General features: G+C 41.1%; 1 protein-coding gene across 1 annotated transcript in view; it reads left to right on the top strand.

Moving 5' to 3' along the window:
* The window catches only part of CERS3 (ceramide synthase 3), a 324,747-nt gene that overhangs the window by 223,547 nt on the left and 74,683 nt on the right, over positions 1 to 26,517 (top strand). Inside the window, exons 7-8 of the mRNA XM_053717603.1 lie at positions 12,495 to 12,623; positions 25,622 to 25,728. Coding sequence (XP_053573578.1) covers positions 12,495 to 12,623; positions 25,622 to 25,728 — 236 coding nt within the window. The remainder of the gene's footprint in view (positions 1 to 12,494; positions 12,624 to 25,621; positions 25,729 to 26,517) is intronic.

Genomic DNA, 26,517 nt, shown 5'->3' with positions numbered 1-26,517 from the left:
CTGCTTTTTCTTCTGTTAAGTGTGATCAGTCCACGGGTCATCATTACTTCTGGGATATTACTCCTCCCCAACAGGAAGTGCAAGAGGATTCACCCAGCAGAGCTGCATATAGCTCCTCCCCCCTACGTCACTCCCAGTCATTCTCTTGCACCCAACGACTAGATAGGATGTGTGAGAGGACTATGGTGATTTTATTTAGTTTTATCTCTTCAATCAAAAGTTTGTTATTTTTTAATAGCACCGGAGTGTGTTATTCCTTCTCTGGTGGAGTTTGAAGAAGAATCTACCAGAGTTTTTACTATGATTTTAGCCGGAGTTGTTAAGATCATATTGCTGTTTCTCGGCCATCTGAGGAGAGGTAAACTTCAGATCAGGGGACAGCGGGCAGTTTAATCTGCAAAGAGGTATGTAGCAGTTTTTATTTTCTGACAATGGAATTGATGAGAAAATCCTGCCATACCGACATAATATCATGTATGTATATTTAACATTTCAGTATTCTGGGGAATGGTACTTCACTGGAATTACACTGTGTATATAAGACTTTAGCCTAATTGCAAAGCAACAGGTTTTTTAATAACTCTTAATTTATGTTAAACGTTTTTGCTAGAATGTAAAATCGTTTTCATTTTCTGAGGTACTGGGTGAATAAAATGTTTGGGCACTATTTTTCCACTTGGCAGTTGCTTGATCTAATTATGACAGTTTACTGATCTCTCTCACTGTTGTGTGTGAGGGGGAGGGACCTTTTTTTGGCGCTTTTGCTACGCATCAAAAATTTCAGTCAGAAGCTCATTGTTTTTTCCTGCATGTTCCGGTTTATCTCTACAGAACTCAGGGGTCTTCAAAGCTTGTTTGAGGGAAGTAATCTAACAGAGCTGTGAGATTATAATTGACTGTGATAAAAACGTTTATTCTTTAACTTTTTTATGCCATCAGGGTTAGTTTTTCTTTGCTAATGGGAACAAACCTTTGCTAAATTGTGTTTTGTTTTTTCAAAGTTTATTGATTTCAACTGTTATATATCTTTCAGTGCTTCTTAAAGCACAGTACGTTTTTTTTTTTCATTGTGTTTTACTTGAATAATATTTCCAAGTTGCAAGTTTATTTGCTAGTGTGTTAAACATGTCTGATTCAGAGGATGAGACCTGTACTATTTGTGCCAACGCCAAAGTGGAGCCCAATAGAAATTTATGTACTAACTGTATTGATGCTACTTTAAAAAAAAGTCAATCTGTACAAATTGAACAAATTCCACCAAACAACGAGGGGAGAGTTATGCCGACTAACTCGCCTCACGTGACAGTACCTGCATCTCCCGCTCGGGAGGTGCGCGATATGGTGGCGCCCAGTACATCTGGGCGGCCATTACAAATAACATTACAAGATATGGCGACTGTTATGACTGAGGTTTTGGCTAAATTACCAGAACTAAGAGGCAAGCGTGATCACTCTGGGTTGAGAACAGAGTGCGCTGATAATGCTAGGGCCATGTCGGATACTGCGTCACAACTTGCAGAACATGAGGACGGAGAGCTTCATTCTGCGGCTGACGGTTCTGATCCAAACAGATTGGATTCAGATATTTCAAATTTTAAATTTAAGCTGGAAAACCTCCGTGTATTACTAGGGGAGGTGTTAGCGGCCCTGAATGATTGTAACACAGTTGCAATACCAGAGAAAATGTGTAGGTTGGATAAATATTTTGCTGTACCAACAAGTACTGACGTTTTTCCTATACCTAAGAGACTAACTGAAATTATTACTAAGGAGTGGGATAGACCCGGTGTGCCGTTCTCACCCCCTCCGATATTTAGAAAGATGTTTCCAATAGACACCGCCACACGGGACTTATGGCAAATGGTCCCTAAGGTGGAGGGAGCAGTTTCTACTTTAGCTAAGCGTACCACTATCCCGGTAGAGGATAGCTGTGCCTTTTCAGATCCAATGGATAAAAAGTTAGAGGGTTACCTTAAGAAAATGTTTGTTCAACAAGGTTTTATCTTGCAACCCCTTGCATGCATTGCGCCGGTCACGGCTGCAGCGGCATTCTGGATTGAGTCTCTAGAAGAGAACCTTAGTTCAGCTACGCTGGACGACATTTCGGACAGGCTTAGAATACTTAAGCTAGCTAATTCATTCATTTCGGAAGCCGTAGTACATTTAACTAAACTTACGGCTAAGAATTCCGGATTCGCCATTCAGGCGCGCAGAGCACTGTGGCTAAAATCCTGGATAGCTGATGTAACTTCTAAGTCCAAATTACTTAATATACCTTTCAAGGGACAGACCTTATTTGGGCCCGGTTTGAAAGAAATTATCGCTGACATTACAGGAGGTAAGGGCCACGCCCTGCCTCAAGACAAAGCCAAACCTAAGGCTAGACAGTCTAATTTTCGTTCCTTTCGGAATTTTAAAGCAGGAGCAGCATCAACTTCCACTGCTCCAAAACAAGAAGGATCTGGTACTCGCTACAGACAAGGCTGGAGACCTAACCAGTACTGGAACAAGGGCAAGCAGGCCAGGAAACCTGCTGCTGCCCCTAAAACAGCATGAATTGAGGGCCCCCGATCCGGGATCGGATCTAGTGGGGGGCAGACTTTCTCTCTTCGCCCAGGCTTGGGCAAGAGATGTCCAGGATCCCTGGGCGCTAGAGATAATATCTCAGGGATACCTTCTGGACTTCAAATACTCTCCTCCAAGAGAGAGATTTCATCTGTCAAGGTTGTCAACAAACCAAATAAAGAAAGAAGCGTTTCTACGCTGCATACAAGAACTATTGTTAATGGGAGTAATCCATCCAGTTCCACGGTCGGAACAGGGACAAGGGTTTTACTCAAATCTGTTTGTGGTTCCCAAAAAAGAGGGAACTTTCAGACCAATCCTGGATTTAAAGATCCTAAACAAATTCCTAAGAGTTCCATCATTCAAAATGGAGACTATTCGGACAATTTTACCCATGATCCAAGAAGGTCAGTACATGACCACAGTGGATTTAAAGGATGCTTACCTTCACATACCGATTCACAAAGATCATTACCGGTATCTAAGGTTTGCCTTTCTAGACAGGCATTACCAGTTTGTAGCTCTTCCATTCGGATTGGCTACAGCTCCAAGAATCTTCACAAAGGTTCTAGGTGCTCTTCTGGCGGTACTAAGACCGCGGGGAATTTCGGTAGCTCCTTACCTAGACGACATTCTGATACAAGCTTCAAGCTTTCAAACTGCCAAGTCTCATACAGAGTTAGTACTGGCTTTTCTAAGGTCACATGGATGGAAGGTGAACGAAAAGAAAAGTTCACTCGTTCCACTCACAAGAGTTCCCTTCCTGGGGACTCTTATAGATTCCGTAGAAATGAAGATTTACCTGACAGAGGACAGGTTAACAAGACTTCAAAGTGCTTGCCGCACCCTTCATTCCATTCAACACCCGTCAGTGGCTCAATGCATGGAGGTAATCGGCTTAATGGTAGCGGCAATGGACATAGTGCCTTTTGCTCGCTTACACCTCAGACCACTGCAACTATGCATGCTAAGTCAGTGGAATGGGGATTACTCAGACTTGTCCCCTTCTCTGAATCTGGATCAAGAGACCAGAAATTCTCTTCTATGGTGGCTTTCTCGGCCACATCTGTCCAGGGGGATGCCATTCAGCAGACCAGACTGGACAATTGTAACAACAGACGCCAGCCTTCTAGGTTGGGGTGCCGTCTGGAATTCTCTGAAGGCTCAGGGACAATGGAGTCAGGAGGAGAGTCTCCTGCCAATAAACATTCTGGAATTGAGAGCAGTTCTCAATGCCCTCCTGGCTTGGCCCCAGTTGACAACTCGGGGGTTCATCAGGTTTCAGTCGGACAACATCACGACTGTAGCTTACATCAACCATCAGGGAGGGACAAGGAGCTCCCTAGCAATGATGGAAGTATCAAAGATAATTCGCTGGGCAGAGTCTCACTCTTGCCACCTGTCAGCAATCCACATCCCGGGAGTGGAGAACTGGGAGGCGGATTTCTTAAGTCGTCAGACTTTTCATCCGGGGGAGTGGGAACTTCATCCGGAGGTCTTTGCCCAAATACTTCGACGTTGGGGCAAACCAGAGATAGATCTCATGGCGTCTCGACAGAACGCCAAGCTTCCTCGTTACGGGTCCAGATCCTGGGATCCAGGAGCAGTCCTAATAGATGCCCTGACAGCACCTTGGGACTTCAGGATGGCTTATGTGTTTCCACCCTTTCCGATGCTTCCTCGATTGATTGCCAGAATCAAACAGGAGAGAGCATCAGTGATTCTAATAGCACCTGCATGGCCACGCAGGACTTGGTATGCAGACCTGGTGGACATGTCATCCTGTCCACCTTGGTCTCTACCTCTGAAACAGGATCTCCTGATACAGGGTCCTTTCAAACATCAAAATCTAACTTCTCTGAAGCTGACTGCTTGGAAATTGAACGTTTGATTTTATCAAGACGTGGGTTTTCTGAGTCAGTTATTGACACCTTAATACAGGCTAGGAAGCCTGTTAGCAGAAAGATTTACCATAAGATATGGCGTAAATACCTATATTGGTGTGAATCCAAAGGTTACTCTTGGAGTAAGGTTAGGATTCCTAGGATATTGTCTTTTCTACAAGAAGGTTTAGAAAAGGGTTTATCCGCTAGTTCATTAAAGGGACAGATCTCAGCTCTGTCTATTCTGTTACACAAACGTCTGTCAGAAGTGCCAGACGTTCAGGCTTTTTGTCAGGCTTTGGCGAGGATTAAGCCTGTGTTTAAGACTGTTGCTCCGCCATGGAGTTTAAACCTTGTTCTTAACGTTTTACAGGGCGTTCCGTTTGAACCCCTCCATTCCATTGATATAAAGTTGTTATCTTGGAAAGTTCTATTTTTAATGGCTATTTCCTCGGCTCGAAGAGTATCTGAGTTATCAGCCTTACATTGTGATTCTCCTTATTTGATTTTTCATTCAGATAAGGTAGTTCTGCGTACTAAACCTGGGTTCTTACCTAAAGTAGTCACTAACAGGAATATCAATCAAGAGATTGTTGTTCCTTCTTTGTGCCCAAATCCTTCTTCGAAGAAGGAACGTCTACTACACAATCTGGACGTAGTTCGTGCCCTAAAATTTTACTTACAGGCAACTAAGGAATTTCGACAAACATCTTCTCTGTTTGTCGTGTACTCTGGTCAGAGGAGAGGTCAAAAGGCTTCTGCTACCTCTCTTTCCTTTTGGCTTCGTAGTATAATACGTTTAGCTTATGAGACTGCTGGACAGCAGCCTCCTGAAAGGATTACAGCTCATTCTACTAGAGCTGTGGCTTCCACTTGGGCCTTCAAGAATGAGGCCTCTGTTGAACAGATTTGCAAGGCTGCAACTTGGTCTTCGCTTCATACTTTTTCCAAATTTTACAAATTTGACACTTTTGCTTCCTCGGAGGCTATTTTTGGGAGAAAGGTTCTTCAGGCAGTGGTTCCTTCTGTATAAAGAGCCTGCCTATCCCTCCCGTCATCCGTGTACTTTTGCTTTGGTATTGGTATCCCAGAAGTAATGATGACCCGTGGACTGATCACACTTAACAGAAGAAAACATAATTTATGCTTACCTGATAAATTCCTTTCTTCTGTAGTGTGATCAGTCCACGGCCCGCCCTGTTTTTAAGGCAGGCAGTTATTTTTTAAATTATACTCCAGTCACCACTACACCCTTGGTTTCTCCTTTCTCGTTGGTCCTTGGTCGAATGACTGGGAGTGACGTAGGGGGGAGGAGCTATATGCAGCTCTGCTGGGTGAATCCTCTTGCACTTCCTGTTGGGGAGGAGTAATATCCCAGAAGTAATGATGACCCGTGGACTGATCACACTACAGAAGAAAGGAATTTATCAGGTAAGCATAAATTATGTTTTCATCTGGGTATTCAGGTTTGCAGCACCATTTAAAAAAAAAAAAAAAAAAAAAAAAAAAAGTGTATATTTCATATTCTCAGGTAAAGTTGTCTTGGTTATTATTTTTTGAATGTGGGGTTTCAGGCTTTTGTTGGTAAGTGCTGCAGAGACATGAGCAAAGATTTTAAAATAGTCTTAAAGGACCAGTAAATACAGTAGATTTGCTTAATCAACGAATGCATGATAAAAAGACAATGCAATAGCACTTAGTCTGAACTTCAAATGAGCAGTAGATTGTACCATGTGACAGCTATCAGCCAATCACAAATGCATATACATATATTTCTCCAGCATTGGTGTGTCCGGTCCACGGCGTCATCCTTACTTGTGGGATATTCTCTTCCCCAACAGGAAATGGCAAAGAGTCCCAGCAAAGCTGGTCACATGATCCCTCCTAGGCTCCGCCCACCCCAGTCATTCTCTTTGCCGTTGCACAGGCAACATCTCCACGGAGATGGTTAAGAGTTTTTTTGGTGTTTAAATGTAGTTTTTATTCTTTTATTCTTCTATCAAGTGTTTGTTATTTTAAAATAGTGCTGGTATGTACTATTTACTCTGAAACAGAAAAGGATGAAGATTTCTGTTTGTAAGAGGAAGATGATTTTAGCAGACAGTAACTAAAATCGATTGCGGTTTCCACATAAGACTGTTGAGATGAAGTAACTTCAGTTGGGGGAAACAGTTAGCAGAGTTTTCTGCTTAAGGTATGACTAGCCATATTTCTAACAAGACTGTGTAATGCTGGAAGGCTGTCATTTCCCCTCATGGGGACCGGTAAGCCATTTTCTTAGTCAAAAACAAACAGAATAAAGGGCTTATTATGGGCTAAAAAACTGGTAGACATTTTTATGGGCTAAATCGATTGCTTTATTTGTGCATATTATTCAAATTTAGGCTAACAATTGACATTTATAATCTTGGGGAACGTTTATAAAACGGCAGGCACTGTATTGGACACCTTTTTCAGTCAGGGGGCCTTTCTAGTCATAGACTGAGCCTCATTTTCGCGCCATTAATGCGCAGTTGTTTTTTGAGAGCAGGGCATGCAGATGCATGTGTAAGGATCTAAGAATCTCTGAAAAAGCTTTTAGAAGGCGTCATTTGGTATCGTATTCCCCTCAGGGCTTGGTTGGGTCTTAGCAAAGACTGTATCTGGGACTGTATAGGGGTTAAATTGAAAAACGGCTCCGGTTCCGTTATTTTAAGGGTTAAAGCTCTGAAATTTGGTGTGCAATACTTTTAAGGCTTTAAGACAATTTGGTAATTTTTGAACAATTCCTTCATACTTTTTCACATATTCAGTAATAAAGTGTTTTCTGTTTGAAATTTAAAGTGACAGTAACGGTTTTATTTTAAAACGTTTTTTGTGCTTTGTTGACAAGTTTAAGCCTGTTTAACATGTCTGTACCTTCAGATAAGCTATGTTCTATATGTATGAAAGCCAATGTGTCTCCCCATTTAAATTTATGTGATAATTGTGCCATAGCATCCAAACAAAGTAAGGACAGTACTGCCACAAATAATGATATTGCCCAAGATGATTCCTCAAATGAGGGGAGTAAACATGATACTACATCATCTCCTACTGTGTCTACACCAGTTTTGCCCATGCAGGAGGCCCCTAGTACATCTAGTGCGCCAATACTTATTACCATGCAACAATTAACGGCTGTAATGGATAACTCCATAGCAAATCTTTTATCCAAAATGCCTACTTATCAGAGAGAGCGCGATTGCTCTGTTTTAAACACTGAAGAGCAAGAGGATGCTGATGATAATTGTTCTGTCATACCCTCACACCAATCTGAAGGGGCCATGAGGGAGGTTTTGTCAGATGGAGAAATCTCAGATTCAGGAAAAATTTCTCATCAAGCTGAACCTGATGTTGTGACATTTAAATTTAAATTAGAACATCTCCGCGCACTGCTTAAGGAGGTATTATCTACTCTGGATGATTGTGACAATTTTGTCATTCCAGAGAAATTATGCAAGATGGACAGGTTCCTAGAGGTTCCGGTGCCCCCCGACGCTTTTCCTATACCCAAGCGGGTGGCGGACATAGTAAATAAAGAGTGGGAAAAGCCCGGCATACCTTTTGTTCCTCCCCCTATATTTAAGAAATTATTTCCTATGGTCGACCCCAGAAAGGACTTATGGCAGACAGTCCCCAAGGTCGAGGGGGCAGTTTCTACTCTAAACAAACGCACTACTATTCCTATCGAAGATAGTTGTGCTTTCAAAGATCCTATGGATAAAAAATTGGAGGGTTTGCTTAAAAAGATTTTTGTACAGCAAGGCTACCTTCTACAACCAATGTCATGCATTGTTCCTGTCACTACAGCAGCGTGGTTCTGGTTCGAGGAACTAGAAAAGTCGCTCAGTAGAGAAACTCCATATGAGGAGGTTATGAACAGAGTTCACGCACTTAAATTGGCTAACTCTTTTATTTTAGATGCCGCTTTGCAATTAGCAAAATTAGCGGCGAAAAATTCAGGGTTTGCTATCGTGGCGCGCAGAGCGCTTTGGCTAAAGTCTTGGTCAGCGGATGTGTCATCCAAGACAAAATTGCTTAACATTCCTTTCAAAGGTAAAACTTTATTTGGACCTGATTTGAAAGAGATTATTTCAGACATCACTGGGGGAAAGGGCCACGCCCTTCCACAGGATAGGTCTTTTAAGGCTAAAAATAAGCCTAATTTTCGTCCCTTTCGCAGAAATGGACCAGCCTCTAATTCTGCATCCTCTAAGCAAGAGGGTAATGCCTCACAATCCAAGCCAGCCTGGAAACCAATGCAAGGCTGGAACAAGGATAAGCAGGCCAAGAAGCCTGCCACTGCTAACAAAACAGCATGAAGGAGTAGCCCCCGATCCGGGACCGGATCTGGTGGGGGGCAGACTCTCTCTCTTTGCTCAGGCTTGGGCAAGAGATGTTCAGGATCCTTGGGCGCTAGAAATAGTTTCTCAAGGTTATCTCCTGGAATTCAAGGAACTACCCCCAAGGGGAAGGTTCCACAAGTCTCACTTATCCTCAAACCAAATAAAGAGACAGGCATTCTTACATTGTGTAGAAGACCTGTTAAAGATGGGAGTGATACACCCAGTTCCAATAAAGGAACAAGGAATGGGATTTTATTCCAATCTGTTCGTAGTTCCCAAAAAAGAGGGAACGTTGAGACCAATTCTGGATTTGAAGATCCTAAACAAATTTCTCAGGGTACCATCGTTCAAAATGGAAACTATTCAAACGATTCTACCCACCATCCAGGAAGGTCAATTTATGACTACCGTGGATCTAAAGGATGCGTACCTACATATCCCTATCCACAAGGAACATCATCAGTTCCTAAGATTCGCTTTTCTGGACAAACATTACCAGTTTGTGGCTCTTCCATTCGGATTAGCCACTGCTCCAAGGAGTTTCACAAAGGTGCTAGGGTCCCTTCTAGCGGTTCTAAGACCAAGGGGCATTGCAGTAGTACCTTACTTGGACGACATTCTAATACAAGCGTCGTCCCTGTCAAAGGCAAAGGCTCATACGGACATCGTTCTAGCCTTTCTCACATCTCACGGATGGAAGGTGAACAAAGAAAAGAGTTCTCTGTCCCCGTCAACAAGAGTTCCCTTCTTGGGAACAATAATAGATTCCTTAGAAATGAGGATTTTTCTGACAGAGGTCAGAAAATCAAAACTTATAAGCTCTTGTCAAGTACTTCATTCTGTTCCTCGTCCTTCCATAGCGCAGTGCATGGAAGTAATAGGATTGATGGTTGCAACAATGGACATAGTTCCTTTTGCACGAATTCATCTAAGACCATTACAACTGTGCATGCTCAAACAGTGGAATGGGGATTATACAGACTTGTCTCCAATGATTCAAGTAGATCAAAAGACCAGAGATTCACTCCGTTGGTGGCTGACCCTGGACCATCTGTCCCAGGGAATGAGCTTCCGCAGGCCAGAGTGGGTCATTGTCACGACCGACGCCAGTCTAGTGGGCTGGGGTGCGGTCTGGGAATCCCTGAAAGCTCAGGGTCTATGGTCTCGGGAAGAGTCTCTTCTCCCGATAAACATTCTGGAACTGAGAGCGATATTCAATGCTCTCAGAGCTTGGCCTCAACTAGCAAAGGCAAAATTCATAAGGTTCCAATCAGACAACATGACATCTGTTGCTTATATCAATCATCAAGGGGGAACAAAGAGTTCCCTGGCGATGAAAGAAGTGACCAAAATAATTCAATGGGCGGAGGATCACTCCTGCCACTTGTCTGCGATCCACATCCCAGGAGTGGAAAATTGGGAAGCGGATTTTCTGAGTCGTCAGACATTTCATCCGGGGGAGGGGGAACTCCATCCGGAAATCTTTGCCCAAATAACTCAATTATGGGGCATTCCAGACATGGATCTGATGGCGTCTCGTCAGAACTTCAAGGTTCCTTGCTACGGGTCCAGATCCAGGGATCCCAAGGCGACTCTAGTAGATGCACTAGTAGCACCTTGGACTTTCAACCTAGCTTACGTATTCCCACCGTTTCCTCTCATTCCCAGGCTGGTAGCCAGGATCAATCAGGAGAGGGCCTCGGTGATCTTGATAGCTCCTGCGTGGCCACGCAGGACTTGGTATGCAGACCTGGTGAATATGTCATCGGCTCCACCATGGAAGCTACCTTTGAGACAGGACCTTCTTGTTCAAGGTCCATTCGAACACCCAAATCTGGTCTCCCTCCAACTGACGGCTTGGAGATTGAACGCTTGATTCTATCAAAGCGTGGGTTTTCAGATTCGGTGATAGATACTCTGGTTCAGGCCAGAAAACCTGTAACTAGAAAAATTTACCATAAAATATGGAAAAAATATATCTGTTGGTGTGAATCCAAAGGATTCCCATGGAATAAGATAAAAATTCCTAAGATTCTCTCCTTTCTTCAAGAAGGTTTGGAGAAAGGTTTATCTGCAAGTTCTCTAAAGGGACAGATCTCTGCTTTATCTGTCTTACTACACAAAAGACTGGCAGCTGTGCCAGATGTTCAAGCATTTGTTCAGGCTCTGCTTAGGATCAAGCCTGTTTACAGACCTTTGACTCCTCCCTGGAGTCTAAATCTAGTTCTTTCAGTTCTTCAAGGGGTTCCGTTTGAACCCTTACATTCCGTAGATATTAAGTTACTATCTTGGAAAGTTTTGTTTTTGGTTGCAATTTCTTCTGCTAGAATTGTTTCAGAGTTATCTGCTCTGCAGTGTTCTCCTCCTTATCTGGTGTTCCATGCAGATAAGGTGGTTTTGTGTACTAAGCCTGGTTTTCTTCCTAAAGTTGTTTCTAACAAAAATATTAACCAGGAGATAGTTGTACCTTCTTTGTGTCCGAATCCAGTTTCAAAGAAGGAACGTTTGTTACACAATTTGGACGTTGTCCGTGCTCTAAAGTTCTATTTAGAGGCTACTAAAGATTTCAGACAAACATCTTCCTTGTTTGTTGTTTATTCTGGTAAAAGGAGAGGTCAAAAAGCGACTTCTACCTCTCTTTCCTTTTGGCTTAAAAGCATTATCCGTTTGGCTTATGAGACTGCCGGACGGCAGCCTCCTGAAAGAATCACAGCTCACTCCACTAGGGCTGTGGCTTCCACATGGGCCTTCAAGAACGAGGCTTCTGTTGACCAGATATGTAAGGCAGCGACTTGGTCTTCACTGCACACTTTTGCCAAATTTTACAAATTTGATACTTTTGCTTCTTCGGAGGCTATTTTTGGGAGAAAGGTTTTGCAAGCTGTGGTGCCTTCCGTTTAGGTGACCTGATTTGCTCCCTCCCTTCATCCGTGTCCTAAAGCTTTGGTATTGGTTCCCACAAGTAAGGATGACGCCGTGGACCGGACACACCAATGTTGGAGAAAACAGAATTTATGCTTACCTGATAAATTACTTTCTCCAACGGTGTGTCCGGTCCACGGCCCGCCCTGGTTTTTTAATCAGGTCTGATTAATTATTTTCTCTAACTACAGTCACCACGGTATCATATGGTTTCTCCTATATATATTTCCTCCTGTCCGTCGGTCGAATGACTGGGGTGGGCGGAGCCTAGGAGGGATCTTGTGACCAGCTTTGCTGGGACTCTTTGTCATTTCCTGTTGGGGAAGAGAATATCCCACAAGTAAGGATGACGCCGTGGACCGGACCCACCGTTGGAGAAAGTAATTTATCAGGTAAGCATAAATTCTGTTTTTGTGAATTCTTGCACATGCTCAGTAGGAGCTGGTGACTCAAAAAGTGTAAATATAAAAAGACTGCACTTTTTTTTTAATGGAAGTAAATTAGAAAGTTTTTTTTTTAAAATGGTATGCTTTATCTGAATCAGTTTAGTTTAATTTGGCCTGAGTGGCCCTTTAAGTAAAATTGATTGTATGCTTTGGTCTCTCTTCCAATGTTTTAAGTTAATATTTCTGAAACGCTGCAACATAAAATTTTAAATTCATGAAAATAACTTATATCTTCAGTTACGTAGACTTGGATATAAACAAGACCTTTAAGCTACTAGTGATATTGATGACATCTATATTTCTTTTCATAGGATTTTATGGTACAAGTTGTTCACCACCTGGCTACCATATTTCTCTTGAATTTCTCCTGGAGTGTTAAGTACATCCGTGTGGGCACACTCACATTGCTGGTGCATGATGTTTCCGACATTCTTCTGGAGGTAGAATTTTGGCTCTAGGCTAACTTTAAGTGCACAAGATATCTGTGCATTTAGGTACTTGCATGAAAGTGTGTGTTTGTATTAAAGTCTCCTGAAACTCCTATAATTAGTTTCTGCTATATGTAAGTTTCTCTGTTGCTGTTTACCTGCCTGTTTGCAAGTGGTTTAAGAAGTTGAGAAATGGGCGAACAGAAATTGGGAGAAAGACACAAGCTGTAGATATAGACAAAGAAATAAAAGGGTCTAGTAAATGTGTAAAAGCATCAGGAGAAATAGACAAATGAACTGATGAATTATTAATGACTGTCTGCACACAGCTTGTTACTAGGTACAGAATAATTACAATTATCGGACACTGCAGCAACAAACTCCACACAGACCTTTTGTGCACAGCTGAAGCCAGTCTGTAAGAAAATCTGCTGATTTTAGCAAAAGTAAAAAGGACTTATAGTGAACTAAAAGATAACCCTTGAGTTAGGAAAGTGCTCAATCTGTAGATACTGGAGAGGAAAATGAAAGTATGACAGAAAAGGGGGTGGGGGAATTGTATGCTAGGAAGGGGGATGTAATGTGCAAATTAGGGGAGATATGAAAAAGGAGGAATGTTTTACTGACTGCCTTGTCATGTTTTGCTTTTGTGATGTAAAATAACATAACATTACATTGTTGAGTACTGTGAAGTTACAAATTTTTAATGCAAACTGTAGACCGGTCCCTCCCATATTAACCCATCAATGGCCATAGATATTTTGTTTAGAAGAAAGCAAAATCCCCAAATTCTACCGTCAACACAGTAGATTTGCATAATCAACAAACGCAAGATAACAAGACAATGCAATAGCACTTAGTCTGAATTTCAAATGAGTAGTAGATTTTATTTCTGACAATTTTAAAAGTTATGTATTTTTCCACTCCCCCTGTACCATGTGACAGCCATCAGCCAATCACAAATGCATACACGTACCATGTGACAGCCATCAGCCAATCACAAATGCATACACGTACCATGTGACAGCCACCAGCTATTCACAAATGCATACACACTTATTCTTGTACATGCTCAGTAGGAGCTGGTGACTCAAAAAGTTTAAATAATAAGACTGTGCACATTTAGTTAATGGAAGTAAATTGGAAAGTTGTTTAAAATGGCATGCCCTAACTGAATAATGAAAGTTTAATTTTGATTGAGTCTCCTTTTAAGAAAAATACTTGCACTACACCACTATTTCTTTCATGTTATTGATAAGAGTCCATGAGCTAGTGACGTATGGGATATACAATTCTACCAGGAGGGGCAAAGTTTCCCAAACCTCAAAATGCCTATAAATACACCCCTCACCAAACACACAATTCAGTTTTACAAACTTTGCCTCCTATGGAGGTGGTAAAGTAATTTTGTGCTAAGATTTCTACGTTGATATGCGCTTCTTAGCATTTTGAAGCCCGATTCCTCTCAGAGTACAGTGAATGTCAGAGGGATGTGAAAGGAGTATCACCTATTGAATGCAATGGTTTTCCTCGCGGGAGATCTATTTCATAGGTTCTCTGTTATCGGTCGTAGAGATTCATCTCCTACCTTCCTTATTCAGATCGACGATATACTCTCATATTCCATTACCTCTACTGATAGCCAAACCAGTACTGAAACAGTTATCTGCTATATGTGGATGGGTGTCTTTAGGTAAGTATGTTTTCATTACTTAAGACACTCTCAGCTATGGTTTGGCACTTTATGCATTAATATAAAGTTCTAAATATATGTATTGTACTTATATTTGCCATGAGTCAGGTTTATGTATATTTCTCTTGTAAGGTGTATCCAGTCCACGGATCATCCATTACTTGTGGGATATTCTCCTTCCCAACAGGAAGTTGCAAGAGGATCACCCACAGCAGAGCTGCTATATAGCTCCTCCCCTAACTGCCATATCCAGTCATTCTCTTGCAACTCTCGAAAAGCATGGAGGTAGTGAGAGAAGTGGTGAAACGTAGTTGTTTTTTTTCTTCAATCAAAAGTTTATTTTTAAATGGTACCGGAGTTGTACTATTTTGTCCCAGGCAGAAAATAGAAGAAGAATCTGCCTGTGATTTCTATGATCTTAGCAGGTTGTAACTAAGATCCATTGCTGTTCTCACACATAACTGATGAGAGAGGTAACTTCAGCTGGGGAATGGCGTGCAGGTTATCCTGCTATGAGGTATGTGCAGTTAAATTTTTTTCTAGGAGATGTAAATGCTAGAAAATGCTGCTGATACCAGATTTATGTAAGGTAAGCCTGAATACAGTGATTTAATAGCGACTGGTATGCTTACTTTCAGAGGTAATACTCTAATATAGATTTACAATATAAAACGTTTGCTGGCATGTTTAAACGTTTTGGTGATAAAACTTTATTGGGGCCTAGTTTTTTTCCACATGGCTGGCTTAAATTTGCCTAGAAACAGTTTCCTGAGGCTTTCCACTGTGTTACTATGAGTGGGAGGGGCCTAATTTAGCGCTTTATTGCACAGTAACTTTTACAGACTGAGACATCCAGCTTCCTCCAGGAGTCCCCTGAATGCTATTGGACATCTCTAAAGGGCTCTTAGGCTTTCCAAAGTCGTTTGTTTGGGAAGGTAGGCCCACAGCAGGGCTGTGGCAGTTTGTTGTGACTGTTAAAAAACGTCTATATCGTTTTTTTGATCCGTTTTTTTGAACTAAGGGGTTAATCATCCATTTGCAAGTGGGTGCAATGCTCTGTTAGCTTATTATACACACTGTAAAAATTTTGTTTGTTTAACTGCTTTTTTTCACTGTTTTTCAAATTCTGACAAAATTTGTTTCTCTTAAAGGCACAGTACCGTTTTTATTTTTTGCTTGTTAACTTGATTTAAAGTGTTTTCCAAGCTTGCTGGTCTCATTGCTAGTCTGTTTAAACATGTCTGACATAGAGGAAACTCCTTGTTCATTATGTTTTGAAGCCATGGTGGAACCCCCTCTTAGAATGTGTACCAAATGTACTGATTTCACTTTAAGTAAAAAAGATCATATTCTGTCTTTAAAAAATTTATCACCAGAGGAATCTGACGAGGGGGAAGTTATGCCGACTAACTCGCCCCACGTGTCAGACCCTTTGACTCCCGCTCGAGGGACTCACGCTCTAATGGCGCCAAGTACATCTAGTGCGCCCATAGCGTTTACTTTACAAGACATGGCGGCGGTCATGGATAATACCCTGTCAGTGGTATTATCCAGACTACCTGGGTTTAGAGGAAAGCGAGACAGCTTTGGAGTTAGAAGAAATACAGAGCATACTGACGCTTTAAGAGCTATGTCTGATACTCCCTCACAATGTATAGAAGCTGAGGAAGGAGAGCTTCTTTCTGTGGGTGATGGTTCTGACTCAGGGAAAAAGATTCAACCTGATTCTGATATGTCTACATTTAAATTTAAGCTTGAACACCTCCGCGTGTTGCTCAGGTAGGTTTTAGCTGCTCTGAATGACTGTGATACAATTGCAGTACCAGAAAAATTGTGTAGATTGGACAAATACTATGCAGTGCCGGTGTGCACTGATGTTTTTCCAATACCTAAAAGGTTTACAGAAATTATTAATAAGGAATGGGATAGACCAGGTGTGCCAGTCTCTCCCCCTCCTATTTTTAAGAAAATGTTTCCAATAGATGCCACTACAAAGGACTTATGGCAGACAGTTGCTAAGGTGGAGGGAGCAGTTTCTACCCTAGCTAAGCGTACTACTATCCCTGTCGAGGACAGTTGTGCTTTCTCAGATCCAATGGATAAAAAGTTAGAGGGTTACCTTAAGAAAATGTTTATTCAACAAGGTTTTATTCTACAGCCCCTTGCATGCATTGCCCCAGTCACTGCTGCTGCGGCTTTCTGGTTTCTGGTCTCTGTAAGAGGCTTTACAGGTAGAGACCCCATTGGATGTCATACTTGACAAGCTTAGAGCATTTAAGCTAGCCAATTCTTTTGTTTCTGATGCCATTGTTCATTTGACTAAACTAACGGCTAAAAATTCTGGTTTTGCTATTCAATCGTGCAGGGCGCTATGGCTTAAATCATGGTCAGCTGACATTACTTCAAAGTCTAAGCTGCTTAACATTCCCTTCAAGGGGCAAACGCTATTCGGGCCTGGTTTGAAGGAGATCATTTCTGATATCACTGGAGGAAAAGGTCATGCCCTTCCTCAGGATAGGTCCAAAAGGGCCAAACAGACTAATTTTCGTGCCTTTCAAAACTTCAAGGCGAGTGTGGCATCAACTTCCTCTAATGCAAAGCAAGAGGGAACTTTTGCCCAGTCCAAGTCGGTCTGGAGACCTAACCAGACCTGGAACAAAGGTAAGCAGGCCAAAAAACCTGCTGCTGCCCCTAAGACAGCATGAAGTATCAGCCCCCTATCCGGTAACGGATCTAGTAGGGGGCAGACTTTCACTCTTCGCCCAGGCTTGGGCAAGAGATGTCCAGGATCCGTGGGCGTTGGAAATTGTATCCCAGGGATATCTTCTGGACTTCAGAGCTTCTCCTCCAAAAGGGAGATTTCACCTTTCACAATTATCTGCAAACCAGATAAAGAGAGAGGCATTCTTACACTGTGTTCAAGACCTCCTAGTTATGGGAGTGATCCATCCAGTTCCAAAGGAGGAACAAGGACAGGGATTTTACTCAAATCTGTTTGTGGTTCCCAAAAAAGAGGGAACCTTCAGACCAATTTTAGATCTCAAGATCTTAAACAAATTCCTCAGAGTCCCATCATTCAAGATGGAGACTATTTGTACCATCCTACCTATGATCCAGGAGGGTCAATACATGACTACAGTGGATCTAAAGGATGCTTATCTTCACATTCCGATACACAAAGATCATCATCGGTTTCTCAGGTTTGCCTTCCTGAACAGGCATTACCAGTTTGTAGCTCTTCCCTTTGGGTTAGCTACAGCCCCAAGAATCTTTACGAAGGTTCTGGGGTCACTTCTGGTGGTCATAAGACCGCGGGGCATATCAGTGGCCCCTTATTTAGACGACATTCTTATACAGGCGTCAAATTTCCAAATTGCCATGTCTCATACGGACATAGTTCTGGCATTTCTGAGGTCGCATGGGTGGAAAGTGAACGAAGAAAAGAGTTCTCTATCTCCTCTCACAAGAGTTTCCTTTCTGGGAACTCTAATAGATTCTGTAGAAATGAGGATTTACCTGACAGAGTCCAGGTTATCAAAACTTCTAAATTCCTGCCGTGTTCTTTATTCCACTTCTCGCCCTTCGGTGGCTCAGTGTATGGAAGTAATCGGCTTAATGGTAGCGGCAATGGACATAGTGCCGTTTGCACGCCTACATCTCAGACCGCTGCAACTATGCATGCTCAGTCAGTGGAATGGGGATTACACAGATTTGTCCCCTCTACTAAATCTGGATCAAGAGACCAGGGATTCTCTTCTCTGGTGGCTATCTCGGGTCCATCTGTACAAGGGAATGACCTTTCGCAGGCCAGATTGGACAATTGTAACGATAGATGCCAGCCTTCTAGGCTGGAGGGCAGTCTGGAACTCCCTGAAGGCTCAGGGATCGTGGACTCAGGAGGAGACACTCCTTCCAATAAACATTCTGGAACTAAGAGCTATATTCAATGCTCTTCAGGCTTGGCCTCAGCTAGCGACAATGAGGTTCATCAGATTTCAGTCGGACAACATCATGACTGTGGCTTACATCAACCATCAAGGGGGAACAAGGAGTTCCCTAGCGATGTTAGAAGTCTCAAAGATAATTCGCTGGGCAGAGATTCACTCTTGCCACCTATCAGCTATCCATATCCCAGGTGTAGAGAACTGGGAGGCGGATTTTCTAAGTCGACAGACTTTTCATCCGGGGGAGTGGGAACTCCATCTGGAGGTGTTTGCACAATTGATTCATCGTTGGGGCAAACCAGAACTGGATCTCATGGCGTCTCGACAGAATGCCAAACTTCCTTGTTACGGATCCAGGTCCAGGGACCCCAAGGCAACGCTGATAGATGCTCTAGCAGCGCCTTGGTCCTTCAACCTGGCTTATGTGTTTCCACCGTTTCCTCTGCTCCCTCGTCTGATTGCCAAAATCAAGCAGGAGAGAGCATCGGTGATCTTGATAGCGCCTGCGTGGCCACGCAGGACTTGGTATGCAGATCTGGTGGACATGTCATCCTTTCCACCATGGACTCTGCCGCTGAGACAGGATCTTCTAGTTCAAGGTCCTTTCAACCATCCAAATCTAATTTCTCTGAAACTGACTGCCTGGAGATTGAACGCTTGATTTTATCAAAGCGTGGCTTCTCCGAGTCAGTCATTGATACCTTAATTCAGGCACGAATGCCTGTCACCAGGAAAATCTATCATAAGATATGGCGTAAATATCTTTATTGGTGTGAATCCAAGGGCTACTCATGGAGTAAGGTGAGGATTCCCAGGATATTATCTTTTCTCTAAGAAGGATTGGAAAAAGGATTGTCAGCTAGTTCCTTAAAGGGACAGATTTCTGCTCTGTCTATTCTTTTGCACAAGCGTCTGGCGGATGTGCCAGACGTTCAGGCATTTTGTCAGGCTTTAGTTCGAATCAAGCCTGTGTTTAAATCTGTTGCTCCGCCTTGGAGCTTAAATTTGGTTCTTAAAGTTCTTCAAGGGATTCCGCTTGAATCTCTTCATTCCATAGATATCAAACTTTTATCTTGGAAAGTTCTTTTTTTGGTAGCTATTTCCTCGGCTCGCAGAGTTTCCAAGTTATCTGCCTTACAATGTGATTCTCCTTATCTGATCTTCCATGCAGATAAGGTAGTTCTGTGTACCAAACCTGGGTTTTTACCTAAGGTGGTATCTAATAAGAATATCAATCAGGAGATTGTTGTTCCATCATTGTGTCCTAATCCTTCTTCAAAGAAGGAACGTCTATTACACAATCTTGACGTGGTTCGTGCTTTAAAGTATTATTTACAAGCTACTAAAGATTTTCGTCAAACATCTGCTTTGTTTGTTGTCTACTCTGGACAGAGGAGAGGTCAAAAGGCTTCGGCAACCTCTCTTTCGTTTTGGCTAAAAAGCATAATTCGCTTAGCTTATGATACTGCTGGCCAGCAGCCTCCTGAAAGGATTACAGCTCATTCTACTAGAGCTGTGGCTTCCACTTGGGCCTTTAAAAACAAGGCTTCTGTTGAACAGATTTGCAAGGCTGCGACTTGGTCTTCGCTTCATACCTTTTCAAAATTCTATAAATTTGATACTTTTGCTTCTTCTGAGGCTCTTTTTGGGAGAAAGGTTTTACAGGCAGTGGTACCTTCCGTTTAAGTACCTGCCTTGTCCCTCCCTTCATCCGTGTACTTTAGCTTTGGTATTGGTATCACACAAGTAATGGATGATCCTTGGACTGGATACACCTTACAAGAGAAAACATAATTTATGCTTACCTGATAAATTTATTTCTCTTGTGGTGTATCCAGTCCACGGCCCGCCCTGTCATTTTAAGGCAGGTATTTTTTAATTTTAAACTTCAGTCACCACTGCACCCTATGGTTTCTCCTTTCTCTGCTTGTCTTCGGTCGAATGACTGGATATGGCAGTTAGGGGAGGAGCTATATAGCAGCTCTGCTGTGGGTGATCCTCTTGCAACTTCCTGTTGGGAAGGAGAATATCCCACAAGTAATGGATGATCCGTGGACTGGATACACCACAAGAGAAATAAATTTATCAGGTAAGCATAAATTATGTTTTCCTTTTGCAGACTATCAGTTTCATATTTGGGAAAAAACATTTTTAGGAAAATATATTTTTTTTACCTGGGGTATAGTCAATTTTCAATTGACTGCTTCTTCATTAAATTTCGCTAGCAAAATTAGGCTCGCAAGGGCGCAAAATGCCAAAGTTAATTGCTTCATTCTTGGCGTGAGAATTTTTTGGCGCAAAGGTACGTCAGATGACGTAAATTCGTCATTTCTGGCGTCTTAATTGACGCCGAGTTCCTTGCACAAGGTTGCGTCTACAATGACGCGAGTGTGTCATTTCCGGATGTTGTTAGCGCCAAAAACATTTCAGTTTGCGTTGTGCGTCATACTTTGCGCCAAATAATTACATTATTTTAAACCCCATTCCTATATGCCTCTTGCCCTTTTCTATGTCAGAGGGCTATGCTGTTTGCATTTTTTTCCCATTCCTGAAACTGCCATATAAGGAAATTGATAATTTTGCTTTATATGTTGTTTTTTTCTCTTACATTTGCAAGATGTCTCAATCTGATCCAGGCTCAGAAATCACTGTTGGAACCCTGCTGTTGAAACTGTTGGAACAGTTCTACCAAAGCTAAGTGCATCTGTTGTAAATTTGTGGAGATTATATCTCCAGCTGTGGTATGTAATAGTTGTCATGATAAGCTTTTACATGCAGAGAATGTGTCCATCAGTAATAGTACAATGCCTGTTGTTCCTTCAACATCTAATGTACATGATATACCTGTGAATATAAAAGATTTTATTGCTGATGCGATTCAGAAGGCTTTGTCTGCCATCCCGCCTTCTAATAAACGTAAAAGGTCTTTTAAAACTTCTCATAAAGTTCATGAAATTTTAAATGACCGACAACATACTGAATTATCCTCCTCTGATGAGGATCTATCTGATTCAGAAGATCCTTCCTCAGATATTGACACTGACAAATCTACTTATTTATTTAAAATGGAGTATATTCGTTCCTTGTTAAAAGAGGTGTTAATTACATTGGATATTGAGAAAACTAGTCCTCTTGATATTAAAACTAGTAAACGTTTAAATTCTGTTTATAAACCTCCTGTGGTTACTCCAGAGGTTTTTCCAGTTCCTGATGCTATTTCTGATATGATTTCTAAGGAATGGAATAGGCCTGGTACTTTTATTCCTTCTTCAAGGTTTAAAAAATTGTATCCTTTGCCAGCAGTTAGATTGGAGTTTTGGGAAAAGATCCCCAAAGTTGATGGGGCTATTTCTACTCTTGCTAAATGTACTGCTATTCCTATGGAAGATAGTACTTCTTTTAAAGACCCTTTAGATAGGAAACTTGAATCTTATCTAAGGATAGCTTATTTATATTCTGGCTATCTTCTCAGGCCTGCCATTTCTATGGCTGATGTTGCAGCTCCATCAACCTTTTGGTTGGAAAGTTTGGCGCAACAGGAAATGGATCCTGATTTGTCTAGCATTGTTCGTTTGCTTCAACATGCTAATCCATTTTATCTGTGATGCCATTTTTGATATCATCAAAATTAATGTTAAATCTATGTCTTTAGCTATTTTAGCTATAAGAGCTTTGTGTCTCAAATATTGGAATGCCGACATGGATCTAAATCTAGATTACTATCTCTTTCTTTCCAAGGTAATAAGTTATTTGGTTCTCCGTTGGATTTGATTATTTCAACTGTCACTGGGGGGAAGGGAGTTTTTTGCCTTAGGATAAAAGACCTAAGGGTAAATCTAAAGCTTCTAACCGTTTTTGTTCCTTTCGACAAAATAAGGAACAGAAACCTAATCCTTCCCCCAAAGAATCTGGTTCCAATTGGAAACTTTCAAGTTGGAGTAAATGCAAACCGTTTAAGAAACCAAAGCCAGCCCCCAAGTCTGCATGAAGGTGCGGCCCTCATTCCAGCTCAGCTGGTAGGGGGCAGATTAAGATTCTTCCAAAACATTTGGGCAGATTCTGTCCAAAATCAATGGATTCAGAGTATTGTTTCTCAAGGGTACCGAATAGGATTTAGTGTAAGACCTCCTGTGAGATTTTGTCCCAAAGAAAGAAAATTCATTCAGGCCAGTTCTGAATCTGAAAATTTTGTTTCGTTATGTAAGAGTGCCAACTTTCAAAATGGTGACTATAAGGACTATTCTGACTTTTGTTCAGCAAGGGCATTATATGTCCACAATAGACTTACAGGATGCATATCTTCATATTCCGATTCATCCAGACCACTATCAGTTTCTGAGATTCTCTTTTCTAGACAAGCATTACCAATTTGTCGCTCTTCTATTTGGCCTAGCGACAACTCCAATAATCTTTTCAAAGGTTCTCGGTGCCCTACTCTCTGTAATCAGAGAACGGGGTATTGCGGTGTTTCCTTATTTGGACGATATCTTGGTACTAGCTCAGTCTTTACATTCTGCAGAATCTCACACCAATTAACTAGTGTTGTTTTCTTCAAAGTCATGGTTGGAGGATCAATTTACCAAAAAGTTCTTTGATTCCTCAGACAAGGGTCACCTTTTTAGGTTTCCAGAGAGATTTAGTGTCCATGACTCTTTCTCTAACAGACAAGAAATGATTAAAATTGGTTTCAGCTTGTCAGAACCTTCAGTCTCAATCATTCCCTTCAGTAGCTATGTGCATGGAAGTTTTAGGTCTCGTGACTGCAGCATCGGACGCGATCCCCTTTGCTCCTTTTCATATGAGACCTCTCCAGCTTTGTATGCTGAACCAATGGTGCAGGGATTATACAAAGATATCACAATTAATATCCTTAAATCCCAATGTTCAACTCTCTCTGACTTGGTGGTTAGATCTCCATCGTATAGTTCAAGGGGCCTCTTTTGTTCGTCCAACCTGGACTGTGATCACAACAGATGCAAGTCTTTCAGGTTGGGGAGCTGTCTGGGGATCTCTGACAGCACAAGGGGTTTGGAAATCTCAAGAGGCGAGGTTACCAATCAATATTTTAGAACTCCGTTCTATTTTCAGGGCTCTTCAGGTTTTGCCTCTGTTGAAGAGAGAACCGTTCATTTGTTTTCAGACAGACAATATCACAACTGTGGCATATGTCAATCATCAGGGTGGGACTCAGTCCCCAAGCTATGAAAGAAGTTTCTTGGATACTTGCTCGGGCGGAATCTAGCTCCTATCTAATTTCTGCAGGTTCATATCCCAGGTATAGACAATTGGGAAGCGGATTATCTCAGCCGTCAGACTTTACATCCGGGGGAGTGGTTGCTCCATCCAGATGTGTTTTCTCAGATTGTTCAGATGTGGAGTCTTCCAGAAATAGATCTAATGGCTACCCATCTAAACAAGAAACTACCCAGGTACCTGTCCAGGTCCATGGATCTTCAGGCGGAAGTGGTGGATGCGTTAATAGTTCCTTGGTGTTACCAACCTGCTTATATTTTCCCGCCTCTAGTTCTTCTTCCAAGAGTGATCTCCAAAATCATCATGGAATAATCGTTTGTGTTGCTGGTAGCTCCAGCATGGCCTCACAGGTTTTGGTATGCAGATCTTGTTCGGATGTCCAGTTGCCAACCTTGGCCACTTCCATTAAGGCCAGAACTTCTGTCTCAAGGTCCGTTTTTCTATCAGAATCTCAATTCTCAATTGAGTTTGGAAGACTTATATTTCATGGTGTTCTCATAAATTCTCCTGGCATTCTTTTAGAATTCCTAGAATTTTATAGTTTCTTCAGGATGGTTTGGATAAGGGTTTGTCTGCAAGTTCCTTGAAGGGACAAATCTCTGCTCTTTCGGTTTTATTTCACAGAAAGATTGCTAAGCTTCCTGATATTCACTGTTTTGTACAGGCTTTGGTCCGTATCAAGCGTGTCATTAAATCAATCTCTCCTCCTTAGAGTCTTAATTTGGTTTTGAAGGCTTTACTGGCTCCTACGTTTGAGCCTATGCATTCTTTGGACATTAAACTACTTTCCTTTTGGCCATCTCTTCTGCTAGAAGAGTTTCTAAATTATCTGCTCTTTCTTGTGAATCTCCTTTTCTGATTTTCCATCAGGATAAGGCAGTTTTGCGGACTTCATTTAAATTTCTACCTAAGGTTGTGAATTCTAGCAACATTAATAGATAAATTGTTGTCCCTTCTTTGTGTCCTAATCCTAAGAATTCTTTGGAGAGATCCTTACATTCTTTAGATGTGGTAAGAGCTTTGAAATATTATGTTGAAGCTACTAAAGATTTCAGGAAGATTTCTAGTCTGTTTGTTATCTTTTCTGGTTCTAGGAAAGGTCAGAAGGCTTCTGCCATTTCCTTGGCATCTTGGTTAAAGCTTTTGATTCATCAGGCTTATTTGGAGTCGGGTCAAGCCCCGCCTCAGAGAATTACAGCTCATTCTACTAGATCAGTTTCCACTTCGTGGACTTTTAAGAATGAAGCTTCAGTTGATCAGATTTGCAAAGCAGCAACTTGGTCTTCTTTGCATACATTTACCAAATTCTACCGTTTTGATGTATTTGTTTCTTCGGAAGCAGTTTTTCATAGAAAAGTTTTTCAGACAGCTGTTTCAGTTTGATTCCTCTGCTTATGTTTAATTTTTTTCTTTTCATTATGAGAATAAACTTTTATTTTGGGTTATGGATTAATTTTTTTCAGCGGAATATGGCTGTTATTATTTTTATCCCTCCCTCTCTAGTAACTCTTCTGTGGAGTTCGACATCTTGGGTATTTCTATCCCATATGTCACTGGCTCATGAACTCTTGCCAATTACATGAAGGAAAACATAATTTATGTAAGAACTTACCTGATAAAGTCATTTATTTCATGTTGGCAAGAGTCCATGAGACCCACCCTTTTTATGGTGGTTATGATTTTTTGTATAAAGCACAATTCTTTCCAAATTACTTTGATGCTTTTTACTCCTTTCTTTATCACCCCACTACTTGGCTATTCGTTAAACTGAATTGTGGGTGTGGTGAGGGGTGTATTTATAGGCATTTTCAGATTTGGGAAACTTTGCCCCTCCTGGTAGGATTGTATATCCCATACGTAACTAGCTCATGGACTCTTGCCAATATGAAAGAAATGAATTTATCAGGTAAGTTCTTACATAAATTTTGTTTTTCATGTAATATATACATTGATGATATTGTGGTAAAATAATAAAACTATTTGCTTTCAAAATAAACACTTGTTGCAAAAATGTGAGAGTGGCTTTTAATGGGTTACAGGCTAGTAATTCCATTAACTTTACAATAGCATAGTGTTCTTATTTTAGGACTACTTCACTGATCTCTTTTCTGTTTCCTTAGGCTGCCAAAATGTGTAGTTATGCTGACTGGAAGCGAGCCTGCAATTTCTTGTTTGTCTTATTTGCAGTAGTCTTTATCATCAGCCGGCTTATCATTTTCCCATTCTGGTAGGCCATGCATGCTTTCTCCAAAATTATTAATCGGCAAGTGGTGTATTTATAGTACAGATAATATAACAACTTGCAAATATTAGTGCAAATTAACAAGACATTTCTGATCTGGATGAGTAGTGGAACAAGTGATGTATCTTAACTGCAGTTTTCCAATATAGGGCCAGATTACAAGTATAAGTAAGTTATAATCGTGGCTGCTTTAGAGGGAGTATTACAAGTTGAAATTAAAAAGTTAACGTTCGAGCAAAAGACTGTTGCGCACTAACTTCAGAACTTGTGCTAACTTCTTCTCCCCATAGACTTTTATGGGGCACGCTGTAAAAAAAACCTTAAGTTATCGCTTGTGCGGTGACCATACACCACATTAGACCAACTGCGCTAAACCCGAAGTGAGTTAAAAGTACGTTAAATTCCTATGTTCTTTACATAGAAGAAAACATTTATTTTTTTTTAAAATATTTATATATATTTAGAAGTACTTAAATTCCTATGTTCTTCGCATAGAAGAAAATATTAATTTTATTTATTTATATATATATATATATATATATATATATATATATATATATATATATATATATATATATATATATAAAATATTTTTTATATATATATATATATATATATATATATATATATATGTGTACATATATATATATACACACACACACACACAGATATTTATAGTAGTTCTATATTGTGTGTGTATATATATATTATATATATCTATCTATATATATATAGTGTGTGTGTGTCTATACATATATATTTGTCTTTATATAT

Source organism: Bombina bombina, chromosome 6 (assembly GCF_027579735.1).
Source record: "Bombina bombina isolate aBomBom1 chromosome 6, aBomBom1.pri, whole genome shotgun sequence".
Classification (NCBI taxonomy): Eukaryota; Metazoa; Chordata; class Amphibia; order Anura; family Bombinatoridae; genus Bombina; species Bombina bombina.
The sequence above is the reverse complement of the archived record's forward strand: the minus strand, read 5'-3'. Positions and strand labels throughout refer to the sequence as shown.